Source organism: Haliaeetus albicilla, chromosome 5, assembly GCF_947461875.1.
Source record: "Haliaeetus albicilla chromosome 5, bHalAlb1.1, whole genome shotgun sequence".
In the NCBI taxonomy this organism is placed as follows: Eukaryota; Metazoa; Chordata; class Aves; order Accipitriformes; family Accipitridae; genus Haliaeetus; species Haliaeetus albicilla.
In genome coordinates this window covers 37,662,218-37,675,728 of record NC_091487.1, presented here as the reverse complement: position 1 = coordinate 37,675,728, position 13,511 = coordinate 37,662,218, and the positions used below count along the sequence as shown (strand labels likewise).

The 13,511-nt window shown below is 46.5% G+C and overlaps 1 protein-coding gene across 2 annotated transcripts in view; it reads left to right on the top strand.

The window, feature by feature from the left end:
• The first annotated feature begins 8,095 nt into the window (after nt 1-8,095).
• The window catches only part of PLEKHH1 (pleckstrin homology, MyTH4 and FERM domain containing H1), a 53,128-nt gene continuing 47,712 nt past the window's right edge, over nt 8,096-13,511 (top strand). The window contains exons 1-2 of one of the 2 annotated variants that reach the window (XM_069784179.1): nt 8,096-8,471; nt 13,044-13,219. In XM_069784179.1, the coding sequence (XP_069640280.1) occupies nt 13,079-13,219 (141 nt within the window). In that variant the 5' untranslated portion in view covers nt 8,096-8,471; nt 13,044-13,078. The remainder of the gene's footprint in view (nt 8,472-13,043; nt 13,220-13,511) is intronic. The other variant, XM_069784178.1, reaches the window with a different exon arrangement.

The window sequence follows — 13,511 nt, the reverse complement described above, 5'->3', positions numbered from 1 at the left end:
CATCTTTTTCTGGTCATCCTGTTGCAGGCACCCTGAGACTGGTTTTTAGAGATACCCAACCCTTGAATTTACCAGCACCTTTGAAACTGAGCCAAGAACATTTTGCCCAGAGGTGGAGGCACAAAAAATTAGGTTTCCTTTTTAAGATACTTGTTGGCTGTGTTTGAAAGCCATCTTATCCTTTATCAATTTTACCCCTCCCCTCCTCCAGAATTTTCTGGAAGTCTTAAACTGCATCACAAAAATTATGCAGATCAGAAAAGCCACCCCTCCACCCATTCTCTTCATGTCCTTTCATCCTGGCAGCTGTTGCTACATGCAACGGGGTGGGTAGGTATCAGGCAGGCAGGCACCTTCAAACTGCATGGGCAAGAGTGTGCTGAATAATGCTTACTGCTTTTGTAATGGTGAAGAGGGCAGGTTGAGACCTTCAGGGCAGTGGGTGAAGTCTTGGTGACATGATACTGTGGTGGTAAGACTATAAATTTTTTCCTTGCACATGGATAGTTTCCCTCTATGACCAAGATGAAAGGTTTGAGATTTTGTCCATGTGCTTTCAGACGTGACAGAAAAGAGGGCAGTGTGCACGTTTTCTCTGTATGTCATATCTGTGTGTGTGTGCTTGCACGCTGAGCCACATGGTGGCACATCCTGGGCTCCTCATCAGCACTTCCCACTAACCCCATCCAAAGTACTATCAGACACTGCTTGCTTAGGCTGCCTGCTGACATCATTTGCTGGTGCTGTCCATTAAAACCAATGTGCAATACCATTTGAACCTGTCTATGGCTGCTTGTATCACCTACAAGTGCGAGTTACTGCTTTGAGCTGCTACTAGCCCTTTGGGAATGGTACAGCAATCCTTTCCTTGCCAACTCAGCAAGCCCCGGGACTGACCCCAGAACTCAGTTTACAGTATAAAAGCAGGGTTGTCCCCCCCTCTCCAGGCACAGGCACTATCACATCGTATTATTTGTCTTCCAAAAGAGGTCCGTGCTTTTCTGCTGGTTTTGTAGATCACCATGGAAACTGGCAAGAACAGAGCCATGCCAGGGAAGCTCAGTGACCGCTGCTCTCAGAGTACCTTGGTGATCTCTCCTGCAGAGACATGGAGCCCTCTCCAAGGCTGCTTACCTGCAGGTGACCCCTCCTGGGAGAAGCAGGCCGGGGGATGTCCGTGGGGGCTCTTGACATTTCCACCTCCCACGTGGGAATGAAATAATTCCTCCCTTTATGCAATGCCTTGACAAGCCTGAAAGATCCCAGAGCAGAGATCACAAACATCTGGGAGCTGTGTGCCTGGCTCCGGTGTAAGACCAGGAAAAGAGCCCAAAACCTCTCCAGCTAACATAGCCTCCCTCCTGTGCTCCCATGGAGGACAGCCTGCCCACTGGTTCTAGCAATGGAGGCTCTGCAAATAGGAGTCCTACGGCAGGGATCTGTGTTCTTCTTTCTCCACACCCCATCCTGACATCTGGCAGCTGTAGGCATGACTTCAGTGCAAGACTGGGAAGGCAGCCAAAACCCTTCCCACAGACTAGCCCCATCTCTTAACAAGTGTCTTCTCTCCCCCACTCCCAGCCAGTACAGCCCACCCTCCCGGTTGTGGAGAGGAAGGGATCCTCCATCAGAGCACAGTGTTTTGTGCAGCCTCTCCTGCTCTGACCACAGAGCTGACTCAGATGCCCATGCCAAAGTTCTCAGAGCAGCACTCAGAGGGCAAGCTGGGACCTACTTTACTGAAAGTATTGATTTAACAATTCTGGAAATGGAATTTCTCCTCAGCTCTGCCATAGGGGTACAGCAGGGACAAGGACAACCCCTTCTCCTGGCCTACTCAAACCTCTCCCATCCAACAACTCTTTTCACAGCTCTAGTGGGGATCGGACATGAGTTCACTCCCCATAAACCCTTGTGGTCTGAGTTTTTTTGCTGAGAAGCTGTTTGCAGTGATGGGTGGATGCAGAACTATAATCAACAATAGCAGTAATAGAGGTCTATGCTATACTGTGGAGCTCCTCTGGTGACCTGCAGCACACAATATTGCCTCCTAGTAAACATGTCCCTCAGACAGCTGATGTTTAAGAACTGGGCTGATGACCAGTCTGTCCATATAGCTGTGTTACTGGAATTCCAGTAATTTGCTGATGACTAAAGCCAATCATCTTGTGAACTTATAAGCAGCGGTCCTAAGTGAGGCCCTTTGAGCTCTCCTTGGACCACAGCAGGCTGCGACCAGCATCTGCCTCTGAGGGGGACGCCTCTCAGATCTTGCAAACTCTCCAGATTGTGAAAATCGGAGGACTGTCACCAAAAGCTGATGATGGGACCTGGGCTGATACCCTTCACTCCTTGAGGGTCAACCCTTTGCCTCTTGAGAAAATGCTGAGACATTTGACGTGAATATTTCATTGAACTTGAGGGGAAATTTTAACAGGTATACCTTTGTTTATATATATATCTTAGTGTCTGTGTGCATGTGTGTGTGAATAGACCAGGGTATCCAATAGCGAGTATAGTATAAATATTGCCCTTTCAAATTTATAACTCTCACTGTTGTGATTGTAGTAAATTCTATTGAATCACTTTGTAAATGTTAAAATGAACAAGTTCTGCTAAATCTTGTATTCACCTCAAACTGTGAATGAACCTCAGACTGCTGCTACACACATAATCCCTTTAGACATAAACCGTTGCCCAAGTCTCGGACTAGGAGTGGATCCAGGTGCATCTAAACTCCATCAGGAGTTTAGAAAGCAAGGGGGTCTTCTCTGAACCTTGTGACTCAACAGGAGGGTCTCCCCTACCTTTTTACATCTCCGATCTCTGTGCAAACCATGAAAAATCAATTCTAACTCAATTTTCCTTTGTATGTTTCTCCCTTACCCTTTTGCATCTTCGGTCTCTGTATAAATCATTCTAGTTTTATTCTAACTTGATTTTTCTTTGTATACTTCATCCACATATTAAGTAATAGAGTGAACCTTGCCATCGAACTTTGTGAAGTCATGCTTTTATAAATTCCTATTAAATCACTTTTGCTAATACCTTTGACAGTGATTCTTTAAGCAGTCCAAATCACTGATTCATGACAAGCTGTCATTGCTGCTGCTTGTCAGAGGGTAGCAGGTTTTTATTTCTATTACTTGGCCTGCATTCAAACAGTAATCTATAATCTGTTCCCTGCTCCCCACATGGTTTGGGTCTCTTTCCCTGGTGCAGCTTTTTGCACTGTGCTTCCAGAATCAGCTCTGTAAATAGGTATTTGCCTGGCATCTCACAGGGAACCTGTGGAAGCAAAATGACCATAGGCTGCTGCCTACTTTGCCTGAGCTACACTCCTGGGAGGCCAGACATGCTGCTGCCATTCAAGGAGAGGTCGAAGGATATGGCCTCTCCCTTGCAGCAGCAGAACTGTGGCCATCCCTCACATCACTGGGGCTGCAGAAGCCACAGGTCCAACTCTCCAGTGCTCCCCCTGATTCCTTCCAGCACCTTGTCCCAGCTCTACCCTCCCTCTTTCTATGCCTCCGTTTCCTTGACAGGAGAAGCCAGGCCCCTCATCCTTAGGGCAGCAACATTCAGTTTTGCAAGTGCTGTTGAGCCAGCTCTGTCTGCATAGTTACAGCATCTGGGCTTGATACAGTTTACCTGTGAGATACATCATGTAGGGCATCACTTGCACAGCAGTTAACTGCTGTAGCCTGTGGACTCAGAAAAAGATTCAAATTGTGCTGTGGTATGTGGGAACCTTATGAGCTGCATACCAGCCAATGCCAGACACAGAAAAGACCACACAAAACAAACACACTTGCAAGGACTGTTTTCCTTCTCCTCAGCCTGAAGACTCCCACATGCTGTCCTCCTTTCTTCTCCCCTCTGGAACCAGGGTTTAACAGACACACACAAGCATGCTGATAACAGCCCCAAATTTACTTTTTAAGCTCCAGTTGTCTAATCTATGATCTAGATAAACCTATGAGAACACAAGCACTAGAACACCTTAATTATTGTGAGAGATGTTAAATCTGTGTGTTTTATAGAAGAGAAAGTTAGGGGTTTTTGTCACAGACTACTTTGACGATAGCTGATGGCTTCTTAATCTAGCAGAAAAAGACTTCATACAATCTGGTACTTGGAGGCTGAAATTGGAGAAATCCAGAGATGAAACAAGGCGTAAGCTATTAATACTGAGAATAACACTGGAGTTACCCCTGGGATAACTCCCTAAGGAAAATGTGAATTCTCCATTGTTTTGTTCTCTGCCAGTCAAGACTGTATATATAAAACATATGCTCTCACTCAGGTTCTGGTTTGAATAGTACACATGAGTGTCTTTATGTCCTGTGTGTGACGTGTGACGAGGTGACCATAACACGACCAAAACCAGCTGACAAAGTACCAGAGGGCAATGGTTTCTTGGCCCTCCCACTGGGTCCTCCCACAAGCAACTGGTTTATGCGGCGAGGTGATCCACAGCTGCCAGTCTCTTATTTTCTGCTCCATGAACTTGTCATTGCTGATTAGAAGAGAAGCAAGGCAGCGGTTTGCAGATCTGCGTTGTGTCTGTCGGCACACTGCAAGCCCAGGAGAAATAGAGTAAGGGAACTAGGCACAAAGGCCATTTTCAACATCTTTAAGCCTCTAACATAGGTGGAATTTAGAGAACTACAGTATGAAGCCTAAGTTCCCTGTGGAGATAGACAAGTACCTCAAACAGGTGTTTCAAGGTACTGTCTTGTTTTTGTGCAAGCTTTTTCCCACATAGGATTGAGCCTTCAGTGGGCCTCTGACATATGGACTTGGTCTGGCTGGTGTCCTTGCCCCTTTGGTAAGTTTTCAGCAGCAGTGTGTCTGGAACGTAATGCTCTCTCCCACCTGCAGTACTATGACAAATTTGCTTACTAGAGAAAGAGTTTCTTCTGCTCTCATCTTCTGACACCTTGTTCTCATTTATCTTTTTGTCCTTCTATTTAGGTATCTTGGATATGGTGCTCTTAACAAAGCAGTCTGTGCTTGTGTTGTGATAACAATAGTCTAACAGTGCCAAGCTAGTTCTCTTGGATCTGCCAGAGAGTTTGTTTTGTCAATAAGATATTTGCTGCTTGTAGTAAATGCTGAGTGATTTGTCTGCAAATTGTAAAGACCTGACATAGAGTGCTTGAGCAGACATATTAAAGATAACTGCCAAGGGAAATCACTTGGGAACCATGAGATACTACTGGCTGTTCTTACAACCTTCTCCCTCTGAAGTCAAAACTATTTTTCTATTTGCATTATTTAATGGAAGCCCCATTTTTAATTAAAAAATTTTAAATAATAATTTTGTTAAATAATTTAACAGAAGTGACAGAAGGCATAAGGAGGCACAGCTTTGTAGAATAATTGCATTAAAGAAATGGCAGCACATAGCTGTATGAGTGCTGATGTGGTTCTGGGCCTCCAGGGGTTAAAGCAAGGTGTGTGCAGGCAGTTCTTGGGGAGGTACTTTGTATAAAGTTCAGTGGCTGAGGAATGTCCTGGCAGTCAAGCTTCATTGCCTGGGAAAAACACAAGGCCAGATTGACATTTCAGTTAGTGATACAAACCTGTTGGCTTTGCTGGTGCAAATGAGAGAACTTGACCAGTGCCTTTAAAAATACCTCATAAAATTCAGATTAAGAAATATTGTGGTTGCACGCTGTGGCTGAAAGTAGTCAGGAATAGGATGGGGAACATGAAGGGAATAGCTCCTTTTCCCATTTTGTCTTTGGCCAGCCTCAGTTCAGGAGGGGACTCTCTAAAGCATGAAGCTACCTTCTGCCCTCTGAAATACATACAGGGAGCCACAAATCGTGTTGGTTCTGGTTATGGTTATGGTTATGGTTTCCTGGATCATTGGGAGTAATGATTAATACAGGCTCACACACAACTTACAGGCTGTAGGCAACTGGAGTCCCTTGCCACTAGAAATTGCTGGAGAAATCCCTTTGGGTGACACTGTCCCAACAGCCACCTCCATCTCTCCCTGTATTCCTGCCTGGCCTTACTCTGCTGGCCAAATGGGAGAGCTCCTTGCTGGATGTCTGTTTCTTTTCAGTTCCTTGCCATTCTCCACTTGGCTTTCTGGCCATCTCTGCGTAGTGCTATCCTGCTCTCTGCCTGAACCAGCTCCGTAATGCATGCTTTGTCTTTTAGATAGAAAGGAACAGGCAGCTTCATTCAGCCAAATTCCCATGAAACTGGAAACGGATGAGAAATCTAAAGCGAAACAATCTGTAGGGAACTGCAATGTCCACAGAGTCTTTGGAAATCTGACTACTTATTTGGATAATGAGGTATAGATTTCAGAGTCTGCCTTTAGTCACTCCAGTGTCCAAATCTTGACCTTATGTTTTAGTTATATTTCTATATTTTAACCACTTAGTCACATCAGTCTTTTTATTTGTGCATAGTAAGTGATTTGCTACCCATTGTTTCTCTGCCGAGGCACCAGTGAAACCACACTATCAATGTGAGGAAAGAGTTTACAACAGAAGTTTAATAAACAGCAGATCTCAGACCAGGCAATATCTGTGAGCCAGGTAACTGTACTTGAGGTCTTGTTTAACCATGCCTAGTGAATAGTGTTGCTACAGTACTAGGAGATAATTTTGTTCGGTTCTCCTGCCTGCTTCCTCCATCGATTGTTGCAAGCCTGTTTCAGACTGCCCTGTTTTGTGTGGGTAGTCTCAAAAAGAGCCAAAGCAGTGTTTCAGAGCATTCATGGATCTCTCATAATCACATCACCTTTTTGATGCAGCCCTTCCTCAACAAGCCACACTCACATTCTCAAGATGAGACCACCTTTCATGGCGGCAAAGCAGGCCATGTGAAAGGCACATGTAAATTGGCCAGAGATATACGTATCGGCATGACTGTTGTTATCCCCACTGAGGAGAGCCTCATAAGGAAATTTTTAAAGTATCTCTGACAGAAGTAATGTGCCTGATGATGGAGTAAGTAACAAGCAGTTGCTAAACCTGAACCAGAATGAATGACTTTTTGCTTTGAAACACACTGGTCTAAGGCCCAAAGCCCTGGGGGCGTTTGGTCCTGCAGCCCTCGTCTGTCTCCAGTCCCTTTCGCTTCCACGTGCCCGGGCTGGTCTGCTCAATATTAAAAGGTACAGGGAGGGCTCAGCCAGCCCGGGGGTGGCAGTGGCTGGCCCGCAGCAGCAGGTAGCACAAGGCTGCGTGCGCACACTCGCTTGTTGCAGCCAGCCTTCCTTGGCAGCGGGATTACCAGCTCTGCTTGAGTAACACAGGTAATCTACATTCATATAAGTCAATATATACTCATGTAAGGGATTGCTGTATGTAAAGTAGCTCAGTAGGTGGTGGACCTATCACTGAATAAAATATTTTGTGTGCTGGCAGCTATCATTAGAAATGCTTGAAGCCCCAGATCTGTTTGTCTGGGCCATTTTGCGTGGGAGATGGCCCAAGTACGCAGGGCAGGATGGTGTTCTCTGGTCAGGAGAGCCATCATTACACTAACTCGGTTTTCATCTCTATGCCGGCACCAGCCCCATGCCCTGGGGCCGCCTACAACCAGTGGAGGGTGCTCCAGCTGGAGCCTACGACGCTCCACCGGCCCCTCAGGGTTGCGGTGGGAGGCGAGGGCAGCCGGGCGCTGTGGGTGCCGGCTCCCCGCCCGGCTGCTCCACAGAAAACACGGCCGCGCCTCAAGGCAGGGGGCGGCTTGGGGACGTCAGCTCTGAGGGCTGGGACATGACTGCAAGGGGGATCTCAGGAGACGAGGGCCCGACACCAACGCTTCCCCCGTTTGGCAGGCCCGAGGAAGAAGCCTGCGGCCGCCAGCGCCTTTGCCCAGGGGGTCGTCCCGCGCCGCTCGGCTTTTGCCCAAAGGCGCTTGGCAGAACAAGATGGCTGCCCGGCGCAGGGCGGGAGCGGGAGCGCTCCCCCTCGAGGGGGCTGCGGGCAGGCGCTCCGGGCGGCCGCGGGCAGCCCGGCCCGGGATGCCCCGTCAGCACCGCCCCGTTCTCCGCACCCCCGGCCTCAGCGGAAGCCCCTGAGGGCGCAGGGTGGGCGGGGAGGGGGATGTCTCCGGGAGGCTCCTCTCCTGCCGGGCCGCCCCGCCACCCGGGGCAGGGCGCTGCCCGCCCCACCTGCCTGGCCGCCGAGCCCGAGAAGGGGTTAAACGCCCGGGGCGGGTGATGTCAGTTCCTGCGCTCCTCGGGGCGGGGGGGGGGGGGGGGGGGCGGCTCTGATATTTGAGCCGGGCTCTCCCGCTCGAAGGAAAAGGGAGAGAGAATGGGAAAGTGCTGAATGGGACAGAAGCCGTGCCGGGCACCTGCCTGCCACACGGCGCCGCGCTGCCGCCCGCGGCGAGGGCTGGCACCGCCGCGCTCGGCTCGGAGCCGCCGGGCGACGCCGGCTGCGCCTGTCACCGCCCTGCTCCGCCGGGGAGAGACCCCCGCGCCGGCCAAGGTGAGCGCGGGCGGGGAAGGCGCCCCGGCGGCCCGCGCCCCCCTCCTCGCTGCCGGGGGAGGCGTCTGCCGGCCGCGGAGCCCTCGGGGCTTCGGGGGGGAGAGGGCGGCCGGGGGCTTCGGGGGGCTGGTCTGCGCGGGGCTGGCTGTCGCAGCCTTTCTCCCCCCTCTTTTCGTTCCTCAAGGTGACGGTAAGGGGACTGGCGGGAGCGTTCTGGGGGTGATGTTGTGTCATCTCTGTTAATCGAGGTTTGCTGCTTGAAATAAATAGGTTTGCCTTCGGGTCTGGGACTTCGGTCCCGAAGCTGCAGGGGCGGGGGGGGGGGGGAGAAACGGCCAAACGAGGGGGAACATGCAGTCCAAGAGTAAATATGTGTAAGTCCTGCGGTCTCTTCTGTCTTCCTGGTAAGCCTAGGTGTGCGGGGCAAGACCTCTGGAGGCAGAATGGCACAACCGGGAGCCCTCTTCCTGCCTTCTGGCACTTTTACTAGCCAAGCCACCTGCACTGATGTAGAGGAAAAAAAAATTATTTCCCCCCCCCAGCTCTCACCAAGCCTTGCCCTTCCCGTGGCTTGTCATGTTATTTTTTTTCCCCACGCTCTGCACATCCCAGGCTGCACTCGTGAACGGGAAATGACTGTGTGGCTGAACAATTCCAATGGCCTCAGGGTTAAAAAGCCTGGGGGTGAAACTGGTTATGAAGTGGAAGATGAGGTGACTGGGGGCAGGGAGTTGATTAATAGTACGGGGTTTCCACACTGAGTTTTGACCATCACCCATACTGCTGACCCTCTTGGTGTTGATGCAGTGAGATGGGAGGAAATCTCTCGCCCTTCATGTGTTACACTTACCACGTTTCTACTGATTCCTTTTGTAGTACGATGGTAGCTGAAAGTTAGAACAGTATTCAGCTCCAGTGTTCAGGCAGAGTCTGGTGCATTTTACTGGCAGGTGCTAAGAACTGCATTCCTGGGCCGACTGAATCCCCTATAACAGTCGGGGTAAAATGATCCCTGAGCTGAGGAGACACTCACATTTGAAATATGGAAATACTGTTTCACTTTTCTGCATTGTTTGCACTGAATGAACAAAGCTGCAAATGCTTTACTTGCGTTTATATTTGCACCTGAAAGTCTTCATGTTGATTAATTGCTTTTTATTCTCAGAAGGCTTTTCAGATGGAAATATATAAAGTCTCTGAAGTGTTAGGAATTCTAGTCTGGATCCACCAACATCCTGGACATCAGCTGATTCTGGTCTGAAAACCAGAAACAACTCCATGACTTTCCAGTATTAAATTTTAGCTTCATCAGAATTACAACTTGATATGGGCACTCCAAGTAAATATATTCATATTTATTTTGCATATAGCATTTAGTGTCAGAACTGTCACCGATGTTGATCAAAACTTACAGATACATTCAAAACTGGAAGTCTCATGTTTGCATTTAGCAGTTGGTTAGGTCATTTCCCCCCCAGTAAGTTCTAAGGACTTTGTAGCTTCTGTTATCAAACAACTTCCAGTGAAGATACTTAACACTGAAAATCAAGCTGCTCTTTAAGAAGTGTCTGTATGCATTTAAAAATTAAGTTTTGAAAATCTCAGCTTGTTTGAACAAAGTGGCTGCCTCCTATTTTCCAAGTTCCTAAAGTAAGATTACTGCACCTGAAAGTATCTGATTCCTAACTTCTTCATATGCAAAGGGAAAAAAGAACCAGTTTTATATAACCATATAAATATGGTTCATATAGCCATATAAATTCCTTATCCGATATGGAAAGGACCAATATCTAGCGGAGGGCAGGAGGGAAATAGAAGAATTTAGTGGATTAAGATGGTTAAGAATTACAAAAAGTGGCATGTGAAATGGGAGGTCCCATAGCAAGGATTTAAAGTCAGTGTGTCAAAGTTTATATTGTAATTCATAAAGTACAGATGAACTGCTTATGTGTAGGAGAATGGGGGAAAATGAATGATGCATTTAACAGTAAATGAGAATTCAGAATAAATTTGAAGTTGTAAATAAAGTTGTAATTTAGAGGTAAATATGAGACATTGTAATACAATGTCTTTCTCTGAAAAAGGGTAACGTTTTTGCTAGAGAGAGGAAAAATGGTAATTCTGATCTCTGGCATTCAGAAATCATTCGATATGATTACACATGGGGAAGTTATTAGTTTAAGTGGAGGAGATGGGGATTAATAGAAGGATTATAAGATAGGCAAAGAAATGACAAAAGAGAATGTGACAACACTGTGCTGAAGGGGGGGGGGTGTTAGAAGGTAGGTATTTTACAGGAAGAGTTGACTGACCCCGGGGATTAGTAAGGATGGGATAAACTCTAATGACACAAAGTAAAATCAGATATTAGAAGTAGTAATAAAGTGGGCACAAAACCTGGGAGAGCACTTTTTAGAAATGGCAGAGGAGGAAAAGATCTGGATATACTAATCAACCACAGGGTAACCATGGGCCTGTTAAATTTTGCAATGACCTGTAGTACAGAGTTTCTTGATATGTGGAGATTTGGCACAGACCTGTGCTTTATTAATCTGTTCCAGTATCATTGTAATAGGCCCCCTGCACTCCCATGTCTGGCATTTGCAAAGGCAAAGCCAGCTGAGATGCCTCTGTCCCGGTTGTGTTGGCTTGTCTGTGAATGTTGACCACCAGTGTAATGTGGTTGTAAAAAAGGCAAATGCAATCAGGTGAGGTACCCCCTAGGAGACTGGAAAGTACTAAATGCCTTTACACAAGGCTTTGGTGAGGCTGCATGCTGCCTTTCAGATGCAGTTGTGGTCACCCATGTCTGTGAAGCGGAGTGAGAAAGATAAAACCCAACTCTTTTATATGATGTGCACTGAAGCTGGAACAGGTGCAGAGGGAGAGTGGTGAGCTTTTCTTTTGAGACTAAAAGAGCCCCTTATCTCTAGTCTTGCAGAGTGAGGTCTTTAAGGAGAAGCTTTTGATATTTATAAATATACCAAGGGGTAAATATGAGGGAGGGAAAAACCTAGCTAAATTGAAGGGCAATAATCTACAAGAATGAACAGATACAAGCTAGTTATGATTATATTTGTGCTGATAATTAGAAGGCAGCTCATTAGAGGGGTGAGGTTCTAGAACAACAGGAATAGCGGGAGCAAAACTACCTGCATGGTTCTAGGGAAGGGCTGTGTTCATTTATGAGAGGGATTATACGATGTGGTTGTCTACAGTGAGGAGGAACAAGACTTAATGATTCAGGACATCTATCCCAGTCTTAGACTTCCTAAAATAGCTCACAGGTAATGTTTGTAGCTAAAGGGTATAAAATGTGTCTGTCTTAACTCAGAACAGCAGATATATAGCTGGATAAAGTGGCTTGCTGTGTTATGTATACTTATGCTATTATGTATACTTAGGGTAACTTGAATCTTATGTGCAAAATATGAGCCAGGTGTCCTGGCAAGTGGGTACAACTAGAGGGACATCCTAAGCTTTTCCATCCTGCAAAGGCAGATGAAAAGGCAATGAGGCTGAGTGACTTTATTGGTCTCTCCCAAGTCTTCATCTGTTGCTTTGGTCCCAGTTCAGGAAAGCACCGAGTTTGCCTCTGAGCAGGTGAGCAGTTCCTTTAATAAGTACGGATTTCAGTGTTTTGATGAAGCTGATGAAGTAATAACTGTTCTGGCTTCGTAAACATTTGTTATTGTAGGGTAATACAGCTGGCTGCTGGACTGCACACACGGAGTTGATATTATAAACCTTTTTGTGAGCGTTCACAAATGCCTGAATTTGATTAAGGACACCTATTACCTACATTTTAGATATCTTTTACATGAGCACAAAGTATCTGAAGTGTTTTATTTTCTTACTAGGTAACTGTTTAGACAACTTTAAAAATCACACCTTTTTCAACTTTGTGGAGTTATGCATATCTCTTGATGTCTATAAGGACTTCAGTAGACCTGCATGTTTTGTCTTCAGCCCTAGCTTATTCCTGCCTGAGATCTCTTTATGTTTTAACAGTGCGATTGTTTAGATACTGTGGTACAGCTACTCTTCCACTCTTATTATGGACTGACTGTATCTAGTTAGGGATTGGGAATTGTGTTGCTTCATACATCACAGCATCTTAACACAGTCTGTACAAGATAAGGCACCAGTGCATTAAGTTAATAATGGGTGTGTGACCTGAGTTATGTTTAAGAGGTTTTAGTGACTTGAAAGTTTACAGCCATACTGGTACAAAGGAGGCAGAAGTAAAAATACTCCTAGTCTATAACATGCTGAGCAAGGCTGTGAGGATGGCAGCAAGGCTGTTTGTGGAATATACAGTATGATGCATTAGTAAATTATTTACTCAGTCTAAAGGTAAAAGTTTATTTGAATATTTATCTGTTATCCATTAAAAGAGTGACCTCTGGCAGGGGGCAATATCAATATCTTGGGATAGTACCATTTCATCTTCTGCTTGCAGAAGAAATGGCCTCTGTTACCAGTCCTGTAAGATGGACCAAGGAAGACTAGGCACAAGGGGTGAAAAGTTTGCCTCAAATACTTCCCTTCTCACCACCTTCTCTTCCACAGGATTTTTAGAGAACCTCAGACAACATCCCAAATGGATGATTAACTTCAAAATGGCAGAACTCACAGTGGAGAATGGCAGCTGTACGGACTGGCAAAAGCGATGCCTTGTGTTGGAGTCCCAGCTCTTCAAATTCCGCTTGCAGGCAAGCAAGATTCGAGAGCTGTTAGCTGAAAAGGTGAGGCAGTGGTGGCTTCTTCCACTTTGCACTGAGTTATGGCCTGAAAGCAAAAAAATCCCTAAATGTTGAGCTGTCCAATAAAGCTGTTACTTGCAGTGAGGATTTCTTCCTTGATTACAGTATGTCATTGCACGCTGCTTATCACTTGAGATACAGAGATGTGCCTGTCAGAGTGGTGTAAAGTGTCATTAGTGAAAATAAGAATTTGGCCTTGTTTACTGGAAAATCACCAGATATTCGACTTTACTGGAAGACACTGTACCAGCAAGATTTTGGATATCTAAAGCGA